At 36.2% G+C, this 24,149-nt stretch overlaps 2 protein-coding genes across 4 annotated transcripts in view; both read right to left on the bottom strand.

The window, feature by feature from the left end:
• Positions 1 to 24,149, bottom strand: part of CENPU (centromere protein U) — a 627,562-nt gene that overhangs the window by 391,243 nt on the left and 212,170 nt on the right. The gene's annotated exons all lie outside the window — the stretch shown is intronic.
• The window catches only part of CFAP97 (cilia and flagella associated protein 97), a 38,021-nt gene that overhangs the window by 3,506 nt on the left and 10,366 nt on the right, over positions 1 to 24,149 (bottom strand). For all 3 annotated transcript variants that reach the window (XM_082715727.1, XM_082715728.1, XM_082715729.1), the window contains exons 3-4: positions 9,954 to 10,222; positions 1,036 to 1,186 (exon numbers count right to left, since the gene is read on the bottom strand). In XM_082715727.1, coding sequence (XP_082571853.1) covers positions 1,036 to 1,186; positions 9,954 to 10,222 — 420 coding nt within the window. The remainder of the gene's footprint in view (positions 1 to 1,035; positions 1,187 to 9,953; positions 10,223 to 24,149) is intronic.

The following is a 24,149-nucleotide window of genomic DNA, read 5'->3' as shown; positions in this document are numbered from 1 at the left end:
ATACCAAGGAAGTGATGCTTGAAGAATGAAATTAATAAACGGAATTACTAGTCATGTGAGTGTTTAAGACTCACATGAGCACTGGGGAGTTGGGACTTTTAAAAAAATTAACATACAATGTATTATTTGCTTCAGGGGTACAGGTCGGTGAATCATCATGCTTACACAATGCCTAGCATTCATCATAGCACATACCCTCCCCAATGTCCATTACCCAGCCACCATCTCCTGCCTACCCCCGACCCCAGCAGCCCTCAGTTTGTTTCCTGAGACTAAGAGTCTCTTATGGTTTGTCTCCCTCCCCTGTCCCATCTTGTTTCATTTTTCCCTCTCTTCCCCCCATCCCCGCCCTGTGAGTCCAACTTTCTTCTAATACTGTGTTGTCTTTTTTTTATAGTTTAGAATGCATACGTGAAGTAATAGCACAGACTTCTGTATGTGAGGATGTCCAGACTTTCTGCGATGTCACACACCCTACCGCTAAGTGGTCACCGGATGCTACATTCTCTGGGATCCACCACCAGCTGGGTGTGTGCTGATCACAAATCAATAATCAGGAGGGATTATATCTGATGACTCTACAGACTAATTCCTGTTTTAGATATCCAGTATTGAAGACAAAATATATATAAAGGCTGGACGTTACTACCAATAATTCTTAACTGGTTAGGGGGAACGTTTCAGCAGCTTTTAAACAGTGTTATCTCTTCCTTTAACAAATGTAATGAAATTCTCTCCGTTATCGAAGACAATACTGATATTTTCAATTTTTATCTCCCTGTTTCTTTCCTATGTTGCCATTACATGCTGTGCGTGAAGCCTGAAATTAAGTGAACTAACAAAAGACAAGGCATGCCCGTGAAAAATAAGACTGCATTCCAGAAGTCGGCTTATATATATGCTATATATTATATATGTATGTTATATATAACATATGTTATATATTTTGTTATAAAATAAATAACACAATGTTATATATTTTTAAAAGGATGAAATACACAAACATAAGTACAAAATAATTCTGAATATGCTTACTTAATGGGCTGTACTGGCCAAGAGTGGATCTCACTTGTCTTGAGGATGGTGATGAGCTGAGATAACCCATATTGCGATGATAGTCCATCAGCTGGTCAGAACGTTTCATACCAACAGTTGGTTTCACAGCTTCAAGCCTTTTCAATAAAGCCTTAATTTAAAGACAATCAATTTGAAAGTCAATGTTAGATAAGTATCAATAAGCAGTAAGTTATTATAATAACTTAGCAAAAGAGCAGTAAGTTTTTAAGAAGGCAAATACTTTTTAAATAATTTTATTTTAATTCCAGTAAGGTTAACACAGTGTTACATTAGTTTCAGGTGTACAATATAGGGATTCATCAATTTTATACATTATTCATGTATTCATCATGGTAAGTGTACTCTTGATCCCCATCCCCTATCTCATCCATCCTCCAACCCCCACACTCTGGTAACCATCAGTTTGTTCTCTATAGTTAAGGGTCTGGTATTTTTGCTTTTTTGTCCTTTGTTTCTTAAATTCCACATGTGAGTGAAATCATGTTGTCTTTCTCTGACTTTTTCATTTAGCATTATACTCTCCAGATCCATCCATCCATGTTGCAAATGGCAAGGTTTCATTCCTTTTAATGGCTGAATAATATTCCATTGTATAATGATATCTTTTTGTCCATTCATCTATCAGTGGACACTTGGGCTGCTTCTGTAGTCTGGCTATCGTGTGATAAACATAGGGGTAGAGATACTCCTTCAAATTAGTGTTAAATAGGAAAATACTGGATAGAACCTGATAGTTATGAAATAAAGATTTTAAATCATTGAGATACTATATGGAAAATATATACTTTCAGAAAAATCTAAGGGTCTGCCTATCCTGTAAAACCACTGTGATTTTAACACCTGATCACAGGTACATCTCTCTTTTACATCGCCTTACAGTCTTAGGAAAGGTGCTATAAGCTGAAATACACTGAACCACAGAATGGACATAATGGGACTAAAAAGCCCAGTGTGTTCAACCCTAGAAATTACCATAAACCTATCCAGACTACTATAAATTCTGTTTATCATTCCTGAGCACTGGCTTTTAACCCGTTCACTTTCCAGCTGGGCCCCAACATTGGGCACTGAAGAGAGGCCAAGTCGGCAGGGCTCTCAGGTCCCCCACTCCTAGCTTCTATCAGCCCCCCTATGCTTTCCACGTTGCCTGTATTATATACTAAAGATTCTGCATCAAATTTAATTTGGAAAAAAATAAAAATAAATTAAAAAATTTTTTATTGGTAAGAAATCTGAAAACCAACTACTCTAGAGTGTAAAACTTTAGAAAAATATTTTATTTATGTATTTGACAGAGAGATAGAGAGCACAAGTAGGCAGAGCTGCAGGTAGAGGGAGAAGGAGAAGCAGGGTCCCCACTGAGCAAGGAGCCTGATCAAGATCTGAGCTGAAGGCAGACACCTAACTGACTGAGCCACCCAGGCGCCCCTAGAATGTAAGGGCTATATAATATTCAATATTGTGGTATTTTAATATGATTCAGTAACAGCATCTAATGAGTTACATTCCAAATTTTTCTTTCTTCACATATTGGAAGTTGGAGAGAGTTTCTTTTGCTTGATTTTGCCAGGCATTGTTAAGAAAGGAATATTTAAGCAGACCAAATGGATCAAGGAATTGATTTATGATTGTTTTATGATCGCTCTACTGAGTTAAACTATCTCTGCAGCAACTATCTCTTTTCCTTGAAAAGAGAATGTTGTTGTTCAGCACTCAGATTCCCAGTAAAGAAACCAGCCTCCTGAGTTCAGTCACAGGACAAGTTTTCTCACACAATCTGTTTTTTTCCCTCTGCCTCAACTAAGTTTTTCTTTCTTTCTTTTTTTTTTTTTGATGGCAAAATATATATAAAATTTACCATTTTGACCATTTAAAAGCATACAGTTCAGTGGCATTTAGTATATTTGTGTCATTATGAACCAGGACCACCAATCAACTCCAGAACTTTTTCTCAACTTTGTGTTTGTTCTTATCAGTCTCCCGCCTACTCTTCTAATCAGTGTTCTGAGTAACTCCAGAGGTAGAACAAGTCAAAATATTCCAGAGAAGAGCCGTTCAGAGAAAGGAGAAGGTTTTACAGAAATGAACTGAGCCTGGGGAAAAATGGCAGAGGTAGAGAGCACAGGAAACAGCAACCGGGCCAACTGAGACATCTCAGCCTGCCAGTTTTGTTTTTGCTTTTTGTTGTTTGCATAAAATGGCCTTTCTCAGTTTTTAGGCTTTCAAGGTCTTTCTCCCTCAGGAAGCCAGACCCAACTAGAGTTAGTGGTTTTCTTTGCTGAGCTGAGAGTTATGATTTAAACACGGTTCCATGTATGGTCTATGGTCTTGCCACATCATAACATGCTGTCCTTCTCTTGCTGCATACAGAGAAGCTGTATAATTTAGGGGCAAAACCTCCTAAGATTATGCCTTTTCTACCTACAGTTTGTAATTGCTCTGAGCTCTGCAAGACACTGGAAGGGATAGAAAGAAAAAAATAAAAAATATATGCCCTGTAAGGTAATTTATAGTATGGGAAGAAAACACTACAGCATGCCTGAATGAACAAGACATTTACAACTGAGTTAAGAAACTTCCTATATATCACATTGCCAATGTATTTTACTGGGCAGAGAAACATTTGCTGTGCTGATTACCCTATTAACTACCTACTGAACTGTGGAGGGTGGGAGAGACAGGACAGAAAACTTGTTATTTTCAGCTAACTACCAATTTTGATTTTTTTGCTGGTATTAGCCTCATTTTTTGGATAAACTAATTTCCTAAATTTACTTGGCTAGATGTATTTTTTTTTTAATTTTAAGAAAACTGCAATGCTTATTCATCAGATGTAAAACATATAAAGGAATTATGATCAGAATCAATTCTAAGGAGCGCCTGGGTGGCTTGGTGGGTTAAGCCTCTGCCTTCGGCTCAGGTCATGATCTCAGGGTCCTGGGATCGAGCCCCTCGTCGGGCTCTCTGCTCAGCAAGGAGCCTGCTTCCCTTTCTCTCTCTCTGCCTGCCTCTCTGCCTACTTGTGATCGCTCTCTCTCTCTGTCAAATGAAATAAATAAAATTTTCTAAAAAATCAATTCTGAGATAATTTGACAATAAGGCAAAGAATACACCCATTCCGTTGTCCTGATAATGATATTTACCAAGTTGATATGCAGAAACTTTGGGAAATAAGAGAGATATTAATGCTATCCAGACCACATGGAACATACCCCATATTGAGTTTGAACATCTCATAGGAATATAAGGAGCTAAGCAAAAGCTAAGGAATAGCAAACAGAAATAGCTCGTGCTTATGGAGACTATTAAAATACAAAGCAGTGATTACAGTATAAACCCTAAAGTCAAAAGTAGATACATTTTAATCTAGTCAACAGTTTAGAACTTCTGGGTACAACTTTAAAATGACAGTTGAAAATATTTTAACATTTGTATTAGTGACCAGAAATGTAAGCTATCTAGTTAGAAAGGCCTGGATTTAAATCCTGGCTCTGATACTGATTATCAACAACATGACTTGATATGGATACAAACAATGAAATAATCTCCAAGAGTCAGTTTCAAGCAGTGAGATAATGCATATAGAATGTTCACAGCAATACCTGGCATACAGTACAGAGTTATTAAATATTAATGCTATTATTAATACTGTTTTATGTATTTTCTAGTTGTCTGACATAAAAGAGTATTACCTTCCTAGCTACGTTATAAATTATATGACAGGGCAATATTTTATATTTTAATATTCCTTCTGGTGTCTTACATAGCTCATAGCAGACATTAAGCAAATTTATGTTTCATCAACTGAGAAATGGTAAGATTGGTTACTTAACCAATCTGTTGGTTCACAAAATCTTAGAACTGCTACTCTAATCAAATTCTAACAATGAATCCCAAAATAGTTTGTCCAAATATTTATTTTCTCTTTAGAAGTATCATACTTTTTCAAAAGAAAACTAATCTAGCCTGAATCCTAAGCTCTTTAGGAAACAGAAAGTTAAAACAAATGAATATTACGTTAATGTTTCTGCAGCTGTCAGCAAAGGAAAGGTGATTTATCTTTCTGAAGTGATAAAACAAAGACCTTAAAGGACATTAAAGGGTAACAAGCCTTCTACAGTCAGGAAAAACCAGGACTGTTCTTATTTTTCTGTAACTGAAGTCAAACTTAGTTATCACAGCTTTTTTTCTTCTATGAAAGGAGACACAGACAATAACCAGAGAAGAAGGAAACCCAGACTGATCTTAGAGCAAAGGTACTGATTATTCAACATTCACACTTGAATCCTTACACTAGAGATGACTTACTATAAATCTTCATTTTTGTGACATTATCACTCTCCCCTTAATTCATTTTTTTTAAAGAAAGAATTTATTTGAGACAGAGTGCGAGCTTGTGGGAGCATGCATATGTCCAAGAGCATGGGGAAGGGGCATCACTTTTACTTTAAAAATATTTTGGGAGCACCTGGGTGGCTCAGTTGGTTAAGCATCTGCCTTCAGCTCAGATCATGACCTCTGTGTCCTGGGATGGAGCCACATCAGGCTTCCCACTCAGCAGGGAGTCTGCTTCTCTCTCTACCCCTCTCTGTCCCTCCCCATGGCTTGTTCTCTCTCAAATAATTAAAACCTTTAAAAATATATATATTTTAACAGAGGAACTTCTGAGTGGAAAGACTGTGTTCTACTTTATTGCCTACATATTTTAATTTCTTTAAAATTGACTAATTACCTATACATGTAATGTATGTATATATGTATATGTATTCTCAGAAAGTAAAAAAATAAAATTAATAAATTAGCTCCATTTGAATTCTAGGCTCTAATCCTTATGCCTTCCTTCAGGAATCTTCCTTCCTTCCCTGATCTGGGAAATACTCCTCACACCCTTTTTTCACAGTTCAGGAAAATGACAGTATATTTAAAATAATGAAACAGGGTGCCTGGATGGCTCAGTAGGTTAAGCCGCTGCCTTCGGCTCAGGTCATGATCTCAGGGTCCTGGGATCGAGTCCCGCATCGAGCTCTCTGCTCAGCAGGGAGCCTGCTTCTCTCTCTCTCTCTCTCTCTGCCTGCCTCTCTACTTGTGATCTCTGTCAAATAAACAAATAAAATCTTTAAAAAAAATAATGAAATAATCTCTTTTCTTTTAGATCGTAAAGTGAAATAAAACTAAGTACCCTCACTTACCTGCTATCCTTGCCTTCTGCTAAGATTATTCTGGTGCTCTTTCATGAAGATAGGATTCATATTATATTCAAATGAACATAAGGAAATATGTTTTAACAAGAATATTTTTTAAAAAGAATATTTCAAAATTCATGTATTAAAAAATGAGTCCCCCTTTTGGAAATTAACAAATTCTGAGTCTTTATGTAGCAAGCACGCCCTCTATTGGATAAAATTACTTTTTCTTTTTTATCCCTTTTATTTATCTCCCTTGTGAATGAGGAGACAATTATTTGCCTCTTGAAACATATAATGAAGACTGTGAACTTCACCAGAAAGATTAACAGTATGCTTTTAACTATAATGCACAGCACACTCAGTTTTATACAGTATCTCTGCCCTTCCTTTCTACCTACTCAGCACAGAACAATTTCTTTGCTAATGTGGACCTAAATAAGGATTTAGTGGGTGGCTGATTATAAGATAAAAAAAATCAAAAGTTTACAAAAGCAAGCAGTTAGAAAATGTAATAAAATATCTCATGCGCAATAGCATAGAGATATATAGTTTTGAAGAAAACCACAAAACTTTACTAAGGTAGAATATACGAACGGTTGAATTAAAAAAGAAGAAGGTGGGTCACCTGGGTGGCTCAGTGGGTTAAGCCTCTGCCTTTGGCTCAGGTCATGATCTCAGGGTCCTGGGATCGAACCCCACATCGGGCTCTCTGCTCAGCACTGCCCCCCTACCTGCCTGTCTGCCTACTTGTGATCTCTCTTTGTCAAATAAATAAATAAAATCTTTGAAAAAAAATATTAAAAAGAAGAAGGCATGAATAAATGGAAGGACACACTACAGGAAGGTAGTATTTTAGAAGTGCCAAATACTTTCCAATTAAAATATAAATTTAACATAATTCCAACAGAAACTATAATAAATTTAGAAGAAAAATTAATCAGTCATTATGAAGAATGACTGTAGAAACAGCCAAGAAAAGTTTTATTTTGGTTTAGAGAATGAAGAGTTAAACACAAATGTGAAGATGAGTTCTCCCTGCAGTAACATAATGATATTTTATAATAAAATGTTTATTTTGCTTTTCAGCTTTGTTACTTTTTTCACTTCTGCATGAATTAGTTTTTGATTAAGAGCTGTAATGTCCAAAGTCACTAGCCACATGTGGCTAACACAGCATTTGAAATACGGCCAGTCCAAACTGAGATGAGTTCTAAATGTAAAATATACTAAGATTTCAAAGACCGGATACCCCAAAAAGAAAAAAAGAAGCAAAATAGCTCATTGTTAATTTTGTACACTGGTTACATATTATAACATTTTGAATTTATTCAGTACATAAAATGGTTTATCAGAATTTCACCTGCTTCTTTTGACTGACCTTCTCAATGTGACTACTAGAAAATTTTAAATTATACATGTGGCTCATATTATATTTCTACTGTTTTCAATATACCAAAGATCTTACTGTCAAATGGGAAAAAATATTGCTCACATAGGCAAACTACTAAGTATGCCAAGTAAAAAGAACAAAACAGTGGTAATTCTTCAGTGTATTAAAATAGCTGAAATGTACAACTGACCTGAGAGATGACAGAAGCCGTAAACAGAAGCTGTTAACAGGGTTCATCCTAATATACAGAATAGCCACTACATAGTAATGGTTTCAACTGTTCAAAAGTAAACCCAGAGTCCTCAAAAAGATAAGCAGAATTACGATATGATCTGGCAATTTCAGTCTTAAGTATACACTCAAAGGAACTGAAAGCAGGCACAAACAGATACTCAAATATTAATGTTCACTCCAAAACTATTCAAAAGAGCCAAAAGGTGGGAATCACCCAAATGTTCATGTACAGATGAATGGATATTCAAAATGTAGTGCACACATAAAGTGGAATACTATTCAGCCAGAAAAAGGAATGGAGCTCTGATACAGACTACAACATGAACCATGAAAACACTATGCTTTGTGAAATAAGCCTAACATAAAACAACGAACATTTTATCACTCCATTTACATGAAATCTAGAATAGGGAAATTCATAGAAACAGAAAGTAGATTAGAGGTTACTTGGGGGGAAGGGGAAAAGAGAGTTATAAATAGGTAAAGGGTTTCCATTCAGGTGATGAAAAAAGTTTTGGAAATACTGATGGCACCACTGAACTGACCGCTTCAATCAGTTAAAATAGCAAATTTTACGTTCTATATGTTTTACTCCAAATCAACAAAATTAAATACATCAGAACCCACTGAATTATGCACCTTAAATGGTTATGGTGTGTGTGTTACCTCAAAAAGCTGTTTTAAAAAAGTGATCACAAAGCTGGTAGCCTGCATATGCTTCTGTTACCTTGAGCAAGGTAACTGTGTCCCACTCAGTGTCTCATTTTCTCCTCCATGACAACAGTCTCTACGTTATTTGGTTGCTATGAGGGCTAAATGACCTAAAATTTGTAGACTAGTATGGACTACGCAATTACTTGTCAAATGAAATAAGCACCAGAGTAAACCCGAATGTTCATGACACAATTTCAAATTTTCAAAAATCATGAATGAATGAATCTTGAATGAATGAATCTAGAAAAACTGCTAGTCACGTGCAGAAAGCTATACACATCAACCTCATTTCAACTTGTTTTGCTGGTCCCTACTCATTACCACATGTAGGGTAAGCCTCCTGAAGGGTTTAAGACTTTACTGTTTTCTGTAAATACAACTCTCAGCTCCCCAATTCTTAAAATTAGTGATAGCAAAGAAAAAATTAGTGATGGCAAGAAAACATTTTACAAGAGTTGGTACAGGTTTAGGTAAGCACATGGTGAAATAGGGCGTACTGGTGATGAAATATCATGAGGATGGATTCTGCAAACTGTTCCAGTCATTTTAATAATAGTTTTCTCAATTATTTTAGCTCTGAATTTGTGCACTTATTAGGGTCTAATTTTAGTTTAAGACAATACCTGTGGTTAAAATCTTGGTCAGCCTTTTACTCATTCGCTCTATATCCCCAGGTTAGTTACCTTATCCCCCTTGGTCTCAGTGATTCTATCAGTAAAAAGGGCATGAAAACAATACCCACCAGAAAGAAATTATTGCAGGATTCAAAAAGCTAATATTTGGAGACACTTGGAACAATGGCATTTAGTTCAGAGCCCAGCAGACATCAGCAATTATGATGAGTATAGTTTTATGAAGAAAATCACAGGCTATGAAGAATAGTTTTTAATGGAAGATTTTCAACAGTCCCCATATACCTTAGAACACCGAAGTGTTAACTTTGGAATTTTAAATAATCAGTGTCTTCCACACATTCAAGTAGCAGCCCAACAAGGATACAATACAATGAAACAGATATGGCTAGTGACTGAACACTTTACAGAAGATACGCGTATCTGATCCTTGGAATACCATTTCCTATACTACTGTCTGACTTAACACACCTAGCCAAGTAAGGGAGCTTTCAGTATTTTCATTTAACGTTCCCTTAAAATACAGCTTGATGATGGAAAAAAAAAAAAGCACACATATTGTACCTTCTAGCTCATAGCTCATTATGTATTTTATACAATACATATCTATACTTACTTTCACATTATTAAAATGTGGCTGTATCTCATTTCCTGTTAAGTTGGCCTTACAAATCATTACAATTCATTTTCTTTGAGGACTAAAAATTTTTAGTTACTTACCAAATTTTCTCTTTCAATCCTTTGCTGTTCCCTCTGTCTGTTGAGGGCACTATGGTACAACTTAGGGGGATGAACAATCGATCTTCTAGGAATCGTACTTTTGCTTCCTGATTTTTCAGCCTGTCTTGACAGTTCTTTCAAAAGCCTCTGATTTTCCCTATCAATCTGTCTCACCTCCTCTCTTGTGAAAGAGTAGTTTTTCCTTGGTGCTACAGAAGGCTGATCAAAGTGATGTTTTTGTGGTCCTTTTTTATCTAATTGCAGAAAAGCTAAAGAAGTGAACAAGAAAAGGAAAAAATGACTGAAGGAGCACAGCAACATGGTGGTGCGTACTGATGCTTAACTCTTACAAATGGAAACTATTAAATGGAAAGGAATGTATGAAATAGTGTTAATGACATCCAGACTATAACTATGTTGAAAGAAATTCAGAGGCAGCTTAGAATTTTAAGTTTTGTTGGATTCTTTGGGAATAAAAGTTACATGCTGAATGGTGAAAATATTTTATAAAGAAATGTAAATGTTATGAGTTCTATGGCAGGTATAATTTATAGAAAATGCCCTTGTCATGTCCATTTTATGTTTCCTTAAGGCAGCTCAGTAGTTGGGGAGGTTAGAAACCTCTGGAAAAGTGCATCAACACACCAATACTTCCAACTTGGACTGTTTTTGTTAACTGGAGGGCGTACTTAAAATATAAAATGTTCTCAGCAATGACTGATGGAAACAAGGGTTAAAAACTGGCAAAAACAAATCCAGAATATGCTGAAACTTTCAAATTAATCTGAAAATACTTTATGGTTTTTAATATTAACATTGAAACAAATACCGCTACAGTAAAAGTCAAACATTTTATTCCTAATTAAACATAAACCAAAATACATACATTAAATAAAAAATATTTTGCATACTATTGTTAGCAAATGAAATTTTATTAACATGCTTAATTTTTAAATTTCTGTAACAATTTTCAGTAAATCACAATTACCAAATGTTTGTTCAAAGTTTCTAAAAATATTAAACTTGCTGAATGTTTCAGCTTAACTCTGTACCAAAAAGGAGTATAGCCTATCAGATTAACTGACTGGAACATTTGTTAACAGTATTTTTTTTAAGAAGTAACTATTATTAGTTTGCAATTCAGTACCTTTAATTCTTTTACTTGCTTAGCATTTTACACTGTTAAAAGCAGAGAGCTTGAAGGGGAAGAATCCTTCCCCTTAAAAATTGAACCCCAATTTTAAAATGTGACTGTGCAGAAAAGTCAAATCTTTTGAACAAAGTCAAAAGAACTGGAAGTCTACCTCCTTATGTTTAAGCCAAGGACTATCAAAGATTACAGAAACTTAACTTAAAAAGATTTTAAGAAATGGCTTTCTGAAAGGAAAAATTAGAGAATTACTGGTTGGTAATTTGTTGAAAATCATACCAAGTTAATCGCAAAACCCAAAGAACATATTTAGAAAGATGCAGGTGCGCTGTACATAATTCAATCATCTTGCTTCCAAGAAATGCACATTTTGTAGAATTTAATAAGGTTCCTGAATTAATTTAGCCACATTTGAAAGCCTTTAAAATTAAATTTTAAAGGGAATTAAAAGCTATTTTCCTAATGGCATTTAAAAAACGTTTTTAGAAGCAAAATAAGGCAATAGCAAAAAAAATTAATAAAGGAAGTTCAATCTAATTCATTAAAAAAAATAGTACTCACTTTCCATGACAGAAAAAGTATACATGGAGTACTACTTATATATTGATACCAGATATCACTATTATATTTTTCTAAATTGGTTACATGCTTTAGTTTGAGGCAACCTCAAATACTTGGCCCATTATTTTTTCAATTAAGATCTAAAAAAGTTTTTTAACTTGAATAAACTTTCAGGAATACAAACATTTATATAAATATGTACATATATATTTAAACTCACGTATTTAAGAAATATTGTTTTCCTAATTTTAACAAAACAATTTTGTTCTAGCTCTCTATAGTGTTTCGATATCATGCCCATCATCACTAGATCTACTTACTGAGTCGGTCATCTAACACAAATCACTCACTAGTGCTATCAGCTTTACTTTCATCTATGCTGAGACACAGCATTTAAAAAAATTTATGTTATGCTATCACCAGAAATTTTATTCCATGCTATATTAAGTCCTTACTAATATGTTCTTAAAAAAAAAAAAATCCACCGTAGACATGTTCATGATCCCTATTAAAAAAACAAAACAAAACAAAACAACCACCAATGGTTTATTTTTTAAAGGTTTAAAGAAAAAGTCCAATACTTATAGTTGGGGGGTCACAATTCAAGGAATAATGATCAAATTTACTAGATTTCTTTGTCTTCTTTATGAACAACTTGTCAGATGAGGAATTCTGTGACATTCTTCCTATCCCCTTCCTTTGAATCTGGGCAGGCCTGTGACTGTGTGGACCAAAATGATACAGCCCAAATTGTGACTTTCAAGGCTAGGGAAGGAGGAGATGCAATACCCCACCACCCTCCCACCTTGTTTGCTGAAATACTTGTGCTTGGGGCCCTGAGCCACCCTCTGTGTCTGACTAGACTGAGGCTGCCACCTTGTGAGGAAATCAAACCACATAAAGGGGCTATGCACATGCATTATGATCCTAGTCTTCTGAATCATCCTAGGCTGCTGCTTTATGCATCTAAGCTTTGGGTTTTGGTATCAGAGCAACAGTAACTAATACAAAATCTGGTACCAGGAATTAGGGTACTACTATAAAAAACCCCTAAAATACAAGGTATTAGTTTTGAGACCAGGTGACAGTAGAGCTGGAAGGGTCTGGAGGAGATGGTCGATGTAGAGGATGAAGTGGCAGAATTTTAGCAAAACTGCTGGCTGTGGCAACAAGGAAAATACCTGCCACTGGGGGATTTGGCTAAGCAGAATCCCATGAAGGATGCTGAAAGGACCAATGGTTTACTTCATCCATACTAATGAAAGAGGAGAGGGATAGGTTAAAAAAAAAAAAAAAGGAAATGATCTATTTTCAGTCAAACTATAGAGAGAATATAAAAAGAACCAGGACTTAGGTGGCTCGAAAATGTATCTACTACTCCTTCCTAATCTCTCCTGGCAGAAGACTGTCCAAATACTCAAAGAGCTATGACTGAGGAACCATGAGTGAGGAGGTTTAGCTGTACTTGGACCAGATTTAGACCCTGGATGTCGAGGTGGGACGTGGCGGGGAGTGGGATCTTCAGAAAGGGGGAATGTGTTCTCGTATCTGAAGGAATACAAATCAGCGTGTGGCCATAGGCTGGAACAGGTTTTGAAACCTGTCCATCAACTTGACAGTCCTCCCATTACGATGGAGGGTATGTGTCCCTCCCTCTTAAATTTGGGAAGGCTTATAACTGTTTAATAGAATATGGAAGGAATGATGCTATGCGACTGGCATGGTCACATTCTGAGGCTAGGTCATAAAAGGTGATGAGGTTTTTGCCTTGTCTCTCTAAACACTGTACTTGGAGCCCTGACCACCATGTTAAGAAATCCAGCTGTACTGAGGCTGCCATATGTGAAGAAGCCAGGACACATGTAAAGCTGCATGTGGGCCCTCTTTCAGCTGCCCTGGTCGACCCTAAACACCTGACATGTCAAAAAACCAGCACTCAGAGGGCTCCAGTCCCCACTGTCAAGTCACCCAGCTTCTGAGTCTCTCCACACCCCAAGTGTTGGGGTGATTTGATTTTTAGCAATAGTAACTGGCATTTCATCACTTTAAAAAAAAAAATACTGTGTAACAGACAAAATACAGCCCATACATAGGCCATTAATTTTGGTGTGTATAATTTAATTATCAATCAGTCTTCCACAGTGATTATGGTTTTGCTCATCTCATGATCTAGTTCTTATCTACTTTTTATCACAAATTTCAAATCAATGGCTGTTCAATCATTTTTGTAGATTTGGTCAGCTTATAAATGTAAAACACTTCTTTTTGTCCCTTTTGTGCTTTTCACATCTTGAATTCTATTTTGTAAACTATTAAGATTGATACTTCCATTTTCTCCTCTTTATTTTCATTCCTCCTATACTACTTAAAATGTCTTTTTAATTTGGATTTGATTTAAATTCTTAAAGATGCCCTGATGGTATCTTCTGGTAAGTTAAAACCGTCTACTTATACTGTTTGAGCTCTTTCTCCAATCTTCCTTTTTTAAAATGCTTTTTTGTTGTTTTTTCCCCTTTTAGGAAGATTAACTATGCTAATTCTTTCTCTAATACACCAGAAATGATAAATTCTAATTCTATCCTCCTAGAAGTTCTTAAATTTCTTGGTCTCAGGACCCTCCAAAAAATGTTCATGTGAGTTATATTTATCAATATTTACCATTTTAGAACTAAAAAAATACTTTAAAGACATTAATTCAATTGCTTCTCGGCCTTTTGGCTAATATCAAGTGAAGACATTAATTCATCTGAAAATAAACCAATGACAGGTTAAGATCATTCTTTTATAAAAAACGAAAAGAAATTAGCAAGGAGAGGGGCAGAGTTTAATAGTCTTGCCAATATTAATGCCTGGCTTAAAACAAGACAACTGGATGCTCATATCTGCTTCTTTGTTCATTGCAGAGTGCTGTCATTGTAGTGTAGCCCCTGCAAAACCACTATGCAAATGTGACAGGAGAACAAGGCAAATCATGCCTTAGTTTTATTAGGGAAAAGAGTGTTGTCCTTGCAGCCTCTCTCTAAAATCACTGAGCTCTGTTTCAAGCTTATGTTTTTCATCTGTGAGTCTGGTGCCTCTCTGCGGATTCTAGCTTTTCTCAAAAGTTGATAAACACTTGGTGGTGAGTTGAGAATAATATCTGACATTTCCTACTCCCCTCTCTGAATCCTGTTTGCTGCAGCCTGTCAATAAAGGGCTAAGATGTGCCACCAGGGAGGATGAGGCAGGAGCCCATCTCAGGACAGGCAGCCTCTTCTTTACGGAGTAAAACCGGGTCCGGACCTTTCCCTCAAGTAAGGTACTTCACTTCCTCCATCCTGCGTTGGTGTCAGTTGAGCAGTAAGCTTAAGCACTTTCTTTACCCATCAGGGTTTCCTTAATCACATTTCTGCCTCTTATATTACTTTTCCTTTTCAGAATACATCTCTAATGAGGTATCTAATTATTTCATACAGAACCTAGGTGGTAAAATTTGAGGAGGAGCATTTCTAAAATGTGTCTATTTTGCCATCAAGTTTCTTCCTAAATTGACCTGATTTTACCTATACAAAGACCGAAACACACCTTCAGATCTAGTCATGTCAATTTATTGTTCTGCAAATATCACACTCATGTTATCACCCAATATATAAACTTGTTTACTCCACCATTTCATTTTTTTTTAAAAGATTATTTATTTATTTATTTGACAGAGAGAGAGAGAGAGAGAGAGAGATCACAAGTAGGCAGAGAGGCAGGCAGAGAGAGAGAGAGAGAGGAGGAACAGGCTCCCTGCTGAGCAGAGAGCCCGATGCGGGACTCGATCCCAGGACCCTGAGATCACGACCTGAGCCAAAGGCAGCGGCTTAACCCACTGAGCCACCCAGGCGCCCCCAACCATTTCATTTTTGAAACATTCTCTCTGCCTGCCTAGTCAATGCTTTATAGCTCAAGGCCAAAGAACCAATTCCAACCACACCTTTTCAACATAAATATAGCAAAGAGAAGCTTGGGGTGGGGACAGGAAGTCCCCCAAATCAGTCATGTTATTGAGATAAAAGAAGCTGAATTATTTAGAAATTCTACTAAATTTTCAAGATCTACTTTGAAGTCAGCTATCAGATAAATAAAGTCAAATATCTTATACTACTAGGCTACACTAATCTTCCCTTCTAACAGTTCTTATAGAACCCCAGAACCCTGAATTTAGAATACACCTTAGCAACCTATCAATTGCCTCATTCTACAAATGAAGAAACTGGGGCACAGAATAGTTACTGCTTGTCTAAGGTCACATGGATAACACTCAGAAGCCAAAAGTCTTCTGATTCTACTTCTAGAATTTTCTTCCCCTCACTGTGTAAGTAACCAAGTTCAAAACTGTTTCCTATTCTCTGGCCTGTAATTGGGATACTTGATTTTACATTCCTTGATTAACCATTGTTTCAGAGGCTTAATATTTTATAGTTCAAATTTACAAACCTGTTAACATGTTATTTTAAACCAATCAATAACATTAACACTGTTGGCTCTAAAGGCATCCCTCACCATCTGAACTTTGGCCCAATATTTTAATAACTAATTTTTTTTTTCTCAAAACAATAAAACTATTTCATTGCATCTTTGCATTGAAGCTAGTGACAATGTTTAAATTGAGAGGATGCAGATTACACTGTGTTCCCACCTCAGCTGTTCTCTGATAGGATCCCATCTCCTGCTCATAATTTGTGGGATGTGCTGTGCATTATCACTCTTGTCTTCTTCAGGTTAGGTGGAAAAGGTTGTGAAGAAATTAGCTCAGCCAAAGAGGTCTAGAACAGCCCGTAGAACAGATGTTGAAAGTGATAAAACATATTGAGAAATAAGTGCAAAAAAGGAATAGCTTGGCCATGCACATATCTCCCCCTCACCAGGTCCAACAATTCAGTTTTATAAGAAAAACAAAGAAAACTTAGGAAATTATTCTTGGATCTGAAAAACAGTGGGTCAATTGAGTATGAATCACAACTCTGAAAAACTGAAGTAATACAAAGAAATGCTTTATGCAATAAACTGATAGCTATAATTAGTGTATACAATCTCTTACTATTATAAAAAACCATTGTAGATTGTTGTATTAAGGACTCCAGTAACAGATGGACCAAGTGGCAAAATGCCACCTTTGTTCCTGTGCCTTTAAAAGCTCTCAGCAGTACTTAGAATCAGGTCACTCAGATCGGTGATCCCTATCTTGTAGCATTATGAATAAATTTTTCTTCTACATTTAGCTTAGTTCCTGTGCTGAACAGTGTTTCAGTGCTTCATTTATATTTGGAGAAACTGTTTAGGGATTTTGGGTGGGAATAATACTTAGGCTTTCCATATCCAATTAAGTTTCAAAAATGAATTAGATTGGAATAGTGAGGGATACATCATTTTATTACAAGGAAACCAAATAGATTTTTAATGTCTTGAAACTCAACATTAAGGTCCTTGAATTGGCTTTGGTATCACTTCTGCATTGACTAAGAAATGTGGCTCTTTGGGTTTTCTACTCTAGATTTAATGAACCAGAATCTGCTTTAAGAGGCTCTCCAAATGACCTGTATCCCCGGAAGAGAGGGCAAGGGACATAGAGAATCTTAAGCAGGCTCCTTGCTCAGTGCAGAGCCAGATGAGGTGCTCAATCTCTCAACCCTTAGATCCTGACCTGAGCCAAACCTGAGTCTGATGCTTAAACCACTGAGATACCCAGTGACCCTTATGCAATGCATATTAAAGCTTGAGAAACTCTGGCCTTGTGGATAAACACAAGGAGTCTGCTTTTCCCTTTTAGCATACATTTCTACTTTCCTCCTTAAGTCTTAACAAATCTCCCCGCCTCACTTTTAAAGACACCTACCTACCCCATGAAGCCCTGTCCCTAAAAGGAGGCTGACCTCTCTCCTCCTCAGGAATCCTTAGGATTCCGACTCCTAACTTCAGGGGGAATCAGGCCCATAATAACCCTATTCTCTTGCTAATGACTGTCTTACAAATAGGAGCATAACCAATTCTGGGCAATGAGACTTAAGTGAGTCAGATCAAAGCATTCTAAGAGAGCCGGAGGAAGAGACAATTTCCCTTTCTCTGGACATTCTCATGTCTAAATGTAAATACTATAAATTGCCACAGACATCTCCTACTAGCCTAAGAATGAAGCAAATACCACAGCTGGGGGAACACAGTGGTAGAACCTAGGTCTCTAAGGACATTTTTGAGTCACTGAATTGGCCAACTCTCAAACCTGGTCTATCTCTGGAATTCTTGTTAGGTAAAAAACATTGTTTCATTAGGAATTTCTGTTTCCTGGATCCAAAATCATCCTAATACAAAGAGATGATCATTGACAGTCCTGAACAAAAAGCTCAGGTATCACAAATTATTTTCCATTAGGTGGCTTTTAAAAATCTGACAATTCCAAAAGTGTGAAGTGCTTTCTTTCTACAAGAACCTTGTTATTGGATGTGTTCCCTCTCTCTCACCCTCTCAGTCCTAGGATAGAGTGGTCCTTGTAATTTGTGGAATTAAGAGGCACCTGAGTGGCTTAGTCAGTTAAGCAGCTCCTTCTGCCTTCGGATCAGGTCATGATCCCAGGGTCCTGGATCAAGCCCTGAGTTGGGTTCCCTGCTCAGTGGGGAGCCTTCTTCTTCTCCCTCTGACCCTCCCCCCATCCCTCTTATGCTTTCTCTCTCTCTAGCAAATAAATAAATAAAATCTTTAAAAAACACTAGTAATTTGTGGAACCAAAAAGTACTTAAGAAATGGAACAGTGGGCCCTTAAAATGCAAATTATAATTTAGTCAAACAGTATTAAAAAAACACAATAAAACCTGCAAGCCATATTACACATTTTAACTAATTTTCTATAACATTGTTTTCAATATCCATTTATACTGTTTTTAACCTAATTTTATTTTATTTTTTAAGATTTTATTTATTTGACAGAGAGAGAGAGAGAGAGAGAGAGACAGTGAGAGAGGGAACATAAGTAGGGGGAGTGGGAGAAGCAGGCTCCCCACTGAGCAGGGAGCCTGATGCGGAGCTTGATCCCAGGACCTTGGGATCATGACTGAAAGCAGACACTTAATGACTGGGCCACCCAGACGCCCCTCAACTTAATTTTCAAGAAAAAATTTTTTTTACAAATTTAATTTATTTATTTGAGAGAAAGGGAGAGCACACATGAGTTGGGGGTAGGAGTAGAGAAAGGGACAAGCAGACTCCATACTGAGGGCTCAATCTCATAACCTTGAGATGGTGACCTGATAACAGGAGTGCCCCAAAGACAGTTTTATGAGATACTTTATATGCCAAATGTTAGATGCTACTTTTAAAGACATGTAAATCACATTTGAAATTAAGAACTCAGCACTAGAAATAGCACAGAAGAAAAAAAGCAAATATATTAAGATGCACATTATTAATACAAAGCATCAGTGACCAGTCTACATTATCTCATCAGATAAAAATTTTTTTAAAGATTTTATTTATTTATTTGACAGAGAGAGACACAGCGAGAGAGGGAACACAAGCAGGGGGAGTGGAAGAGGGAGAAGTAGGCTTCCCACAGAGCAGGGAGCCTGATGCGGGGGCTCAATCCCAGGATGCTGGGATCATGACCTGAGCCTAAGGCAGATGCTTAATGACTGAGCCACCCAGGTGCCCCTGATCAGATACATTTTAATAATTTAATTTCAAACACCTTCCAATTTTTATCCTACAGAAATTATTTTTAAAAACAAATTCTGTTGCAGTGTCTGGTTGGCTCAGTTGGTAGAGCATGTGACCAATATCAGGGTTGAATCCAAGTCCCACATTGGGTGTAGAGATTACTTAAAAAAAAAAAAAAATCTTTAAAAATAAATATAAATGAAAATTATGTCAACTTCAAGGAAAACAACTGACAGTATTTTTTGGTGAAAATAAAATCTGAGTGTTTTAGTAAAAATCAGGATTTCTGGCAAACTTGAGTTTGAAAGCTTCCCAAAAGCCTCCTTATGAGATTGGTAGTGATATTAACAACTATAATTTTTACATAGTGTATTATGAAATATGTCATTTGTAAGCTCAACAAACCAGTATTTTCCAAATAACCTATAAATTCTGTTATAAAACTATGAAGGGGTAAAAGACACATTCAAAATGTAAGATCAATAAGTTATACAATAATACACTATGAATTAGTCTCAAATGTCACATTGTAACTAACATTTAAGAAATTAATACCTGTGGAATCTTGGTATCAAAGAATATCTAAAATTAACTGAAAGGGCATTAAAATACTCCTCCATTTTCTAAAGATCTGTGAGGCCAGTTTTTCTTCATGTACTTTAACCAAAATATCACAACAGATGTATACAGAAGCCAGTACAAGAATCCAGCTATCTTCTATTGCCACGCATCAGAGATTGGCAAAAATTACTCATTTTTTTGAAAGACAGTTATGTTTCATAAAACATCCTTATTACCATTATTGGTTTATTACCATTATTCTTAGATGAATTAATACTGTTTAAATTTCTAATGTGATAAATATTAATAGATATAATCCACACAAAAAAAGGCTCTTTGGGGTCCTCAATAATTTTTAAGAGTGTGAATGTTTTTGGTCCAAAGGCCAAAAAGTTTGAAAACTGTTGGGGTAGAGACTGGGGTTTGCGCTGGCTATCTGGAAGGGTTGAAGACAGGGAAGTCCTCAACTTGATCAATCATCAACCTCATGAATCATACAACTGATCTTATACACTAGAAAGTGGCCATAAAATTTTTTTAAAAAGTGAAAATTTTTACAGTGGATGGCTTCACAAAATTTTCCCTAAAAAAGAATATATATATTTTTTTATATTTAAAGATTTTTTTTTTTAAATTTATTTGACAGACAGAGATCACAAGTAGGCAGAGAGGCAGTCAGAGAGAGAGGAGGAAGCAGGCTCCCTGCCGAGCAGAGAGCCCGATGCGGGACTCGATCCCAGGACCCTGAGATCATGACCTGAGCCAAAGGCAGTGGCTTAACCCACTGAGCCACCCAGGCGCCCCCCTAAAAAAGAATATTAATAAAATATATTAGCAATTGTAATTTTGACTATGGCACAGATGTATCCTGTGCCTTTCAGATGCCAATCTAAGAGGTAATTGTTAAAAAAAAATCAAATGTCAGTGAAATGTATGAAATATGCTTCCTGACCATTGCAGCTATGCAACAACAGAAGTTTCCCTTTGTTCCTTCACTGACAAATACTGCCTATTTTGTGTCAATAGATTTAAAGATTCTAGCAATGACTAAGATCCTACCCTCATGTGGCTTATAACCTAGTGGGAGAAATAAGCAAATCACACTAATTCCAGGGTCTGGTAAGTATCCTGATGGAAGGAAACCAGGCTTTTGTGACAGAGAGCCAGGGGCAGGAATGTGAAGCTACTAAAAATAGAACGTTGAGAAAAAAGTATCTCTGAGGAGATGATATATATACCATTAAACTTGAAACCAAAGGTGTCTATGCAAAGAAAAAAGGCAACAGCAAGTGGGAATAGCCCATAAAAACAAAGTATCTGGGAACAGTAAGGAAGCACTGTGACTGGAGCAAGGTAATAAAAGATTTTTTTTTTAAAGGAGATGCAAGAAATATCCACACAATGTACAGTAATGGTTTTCATCAACTGGAATAGCCTATTAGACTAACTGCATCAAAATTTCTGTGGCGCCTAGGCATCAGTATTTGTTTTGTGTTTGTTTTAATATTAGTCTCCCAGGTGACACTAATATATTGCCCGGGATGAGAATCACTGGGCATTGACTCTGTTAGGCTACAATAAGGAATTTGGATTTTATTCTTAACATAAGAGTGAGCCCATGGAAGAGTTAAGAAAGAAAGTAGTAAGGCTGATTTTATTTTTAAAAGATCACTCTGGTTGTTAGTGGAAAAAGCAAAGGGGCAAGAACAAAAAAACTCAATCCTGAAAGTTTTAAGAGATTGAGTGGAGGGGGTGGAGGCTTAACAACTACATGATAATGGCCAAATTCCAAGAGCCTGATTTTTCAGACACACTAAACAATCAGTAGGTACACAATCAGAGCAAAGAGAAAAGAAAACCTATAAAAAAGGGGACAAGTGTAAACTCCTCCAAAACACTTTACCCATCTGACTATGAGAATCATTTGATTACCTAAGGGATTTGTTTATACTCTTACATTACCACCATATGTAAATTATGTACCAAAAGATTTATTTTTTCAACTGCATTTCAAACAGAGAATACAATTCACATTTAAAAATGTTATCTTCAAGTAACTATTTTACAGTTACATTTACTAGAGTAAAGATAAAGTTTCAAGCTATTTTTATCTCATCTGGAAAAAACTATTTCTTTCACACTAAAGAATAATAATAATAATGAATTGATATGTCCAAAAAATAATAAATTGACGGAAGTACAGCAATAAAAATTTTTACTAATTAAAAAAAGTCTGTATCTTATAAAAATATACCATGCTCATGGATTAGAAGATTAATATTCTTAAAAAGTCACACTACCAAAAACAATCTACAGATTTAGTGCAATCCCCATCAAAATACCAATGGCATTTTTCACAGAGCTAGAACAAAGCATCCTAAAATTTGTATGGAACCACAGAAGACCCCAAATAGCTAAACCAATATTGAGAAAGAATTAAAAAAACACGGTATTACACTTCTTGATTTCAAACTATACTACAAACTATACTACAAAGCTCTAGTAATCAAAATGGTATGGAGTGCCACAAAAACAGACACATAGATCAATGGAACAGAACAGAGAGCCCCAAAATAAGCACACGCATATACAGTCAATCTATGACAAAGAAGACAAGATTATACAACGGGGAAAAGACTGTCTCTTCAATAAATGGTGTTAGAAAAACCAGACAGATACATGCAAAAGAATGAAACTGGACCATCTTATACCATATACAAAAATAAACTAAACATGGATTAAAGATTTGAATGTAACTCCTGAAACCATAAACTCCTGGAAGAAAACATAGGCGGTAAGCTCTCTGACATCAGTATTTGCAGTATCTTTTTTGGACTAGTCTCCTCAGGCAAGGGCAATAAAAGCTAAAATGAATACGATTACACCAAACTAAGAAGCTTTTGTTCAGTGAAGAAAACCATCAATGAAATGAAAATGAATGTGAGAAGATATTTGAATCATACATCTGATAAGGGGTTTGGTTTGTATACCCAAAATATATAAAGAACTTACACTTTCAAAAACTATCAAAAAAATAACCTGATTAAAAAATGAGCAGAGGACCTGAGCAGACCACAATGAAATATTACCTCATACCTGTCAGAATGGCTAAAATGAAAAAGACAAGAAATAACAGGAGAAAGAATCCCTCATGTGCTATTGGTGGGGATGCAGAATGGTGTAGTCACAGTAGAAAACAGTAAGGGAGGTTCCTGAGAAAATTAAAAATAGAAATAGCATATGATCCAGTAATTCCATTACTGGGTATTTAATCCAAAGAAATCAGAAAACATTAACTTATGGGGCACCTGCGTGACTCAGTTGGTTAAGCATCCAACTTCTGATCTCAGCTCAGGTCTTGATATCAGAGTCATGAGTTCGAGCCCCACATTGGGCTTCACGCTGGGTGTAGAACCTACTTAAAAAACAAAACAAAACACTAATTTGAAAAGATATATGGACCCCTATGTTTACTGATTATTTATTATTTACAGTAGTCAAAATAAGGAAGCAACCCAAGTGTTCATACATAGATGAATGGATAAAGAAAATGTGGTATATATGTACAATGCACTATTACTCAGCAATAAAAAAGAATGAGATCTTTTCATTTGCAACATGGGTGGACCCAGAGGGTATAATACTGAGAAATCAGTCAGAGAAAGACAAGCACCATATGACTTCACTCATATGTGGAATTTCAGAAACAAAACAAACAAAGAAAAAAGACAAAAAACCAGACTCTTAAATACAGAGAACAAACTAGTGGTTATCAGAGATGAGGTGGGTGAGTGGATGGTGAAATAAGGAAAGGAAATTCACAGTACACTTGTCACGATGGGCACCGAAAACTATACAGAATTGTTCAATCATTACACTGTACACCTGAAACTTTAACAGTGTGTATTAATTACACTTTAATTTTTTAAAAAAGGGCAGAGACCTGAATAGCCATCTTTCCAAAGATGACAGGATGACCTACGACGGCAGACAGGTACCGAAAAAGATTCTCATCATAACCAATCTTCAGGGAAATGCAAACCAAAACCGCAATAAGATGCCACCTCACACCTGTCAGAATGGCTAAAATCAACAATACAAAAACAACAGGGGTTGCTGAGGATGCAGAGAAAAGGGAACCCTCTTACACTGTTGGGAATGTACATGACGCAGCAGCTACAGAAAACACAATAGAAGTTCCTCAAAAAATTAAAACCAGAAAGGCCATATGATCCAGCAATCTACTTTTGGGT

This window comes from Mustela nivalis, assembly GCF_964662115.1.
Source record: "Mustela nivalis genome assembly, chromosome: 20".
Lineage (NCBI taxonomy): Eukaryota > Metazoa > Chordata > Mammalia > Carnivora > Mustelidae > Mustela > Mustela nivalis.
Note: the sequence above shows the minus strand (reverse complement) of the source record. Positions and strands in the feature narration are given on the sequence as shown.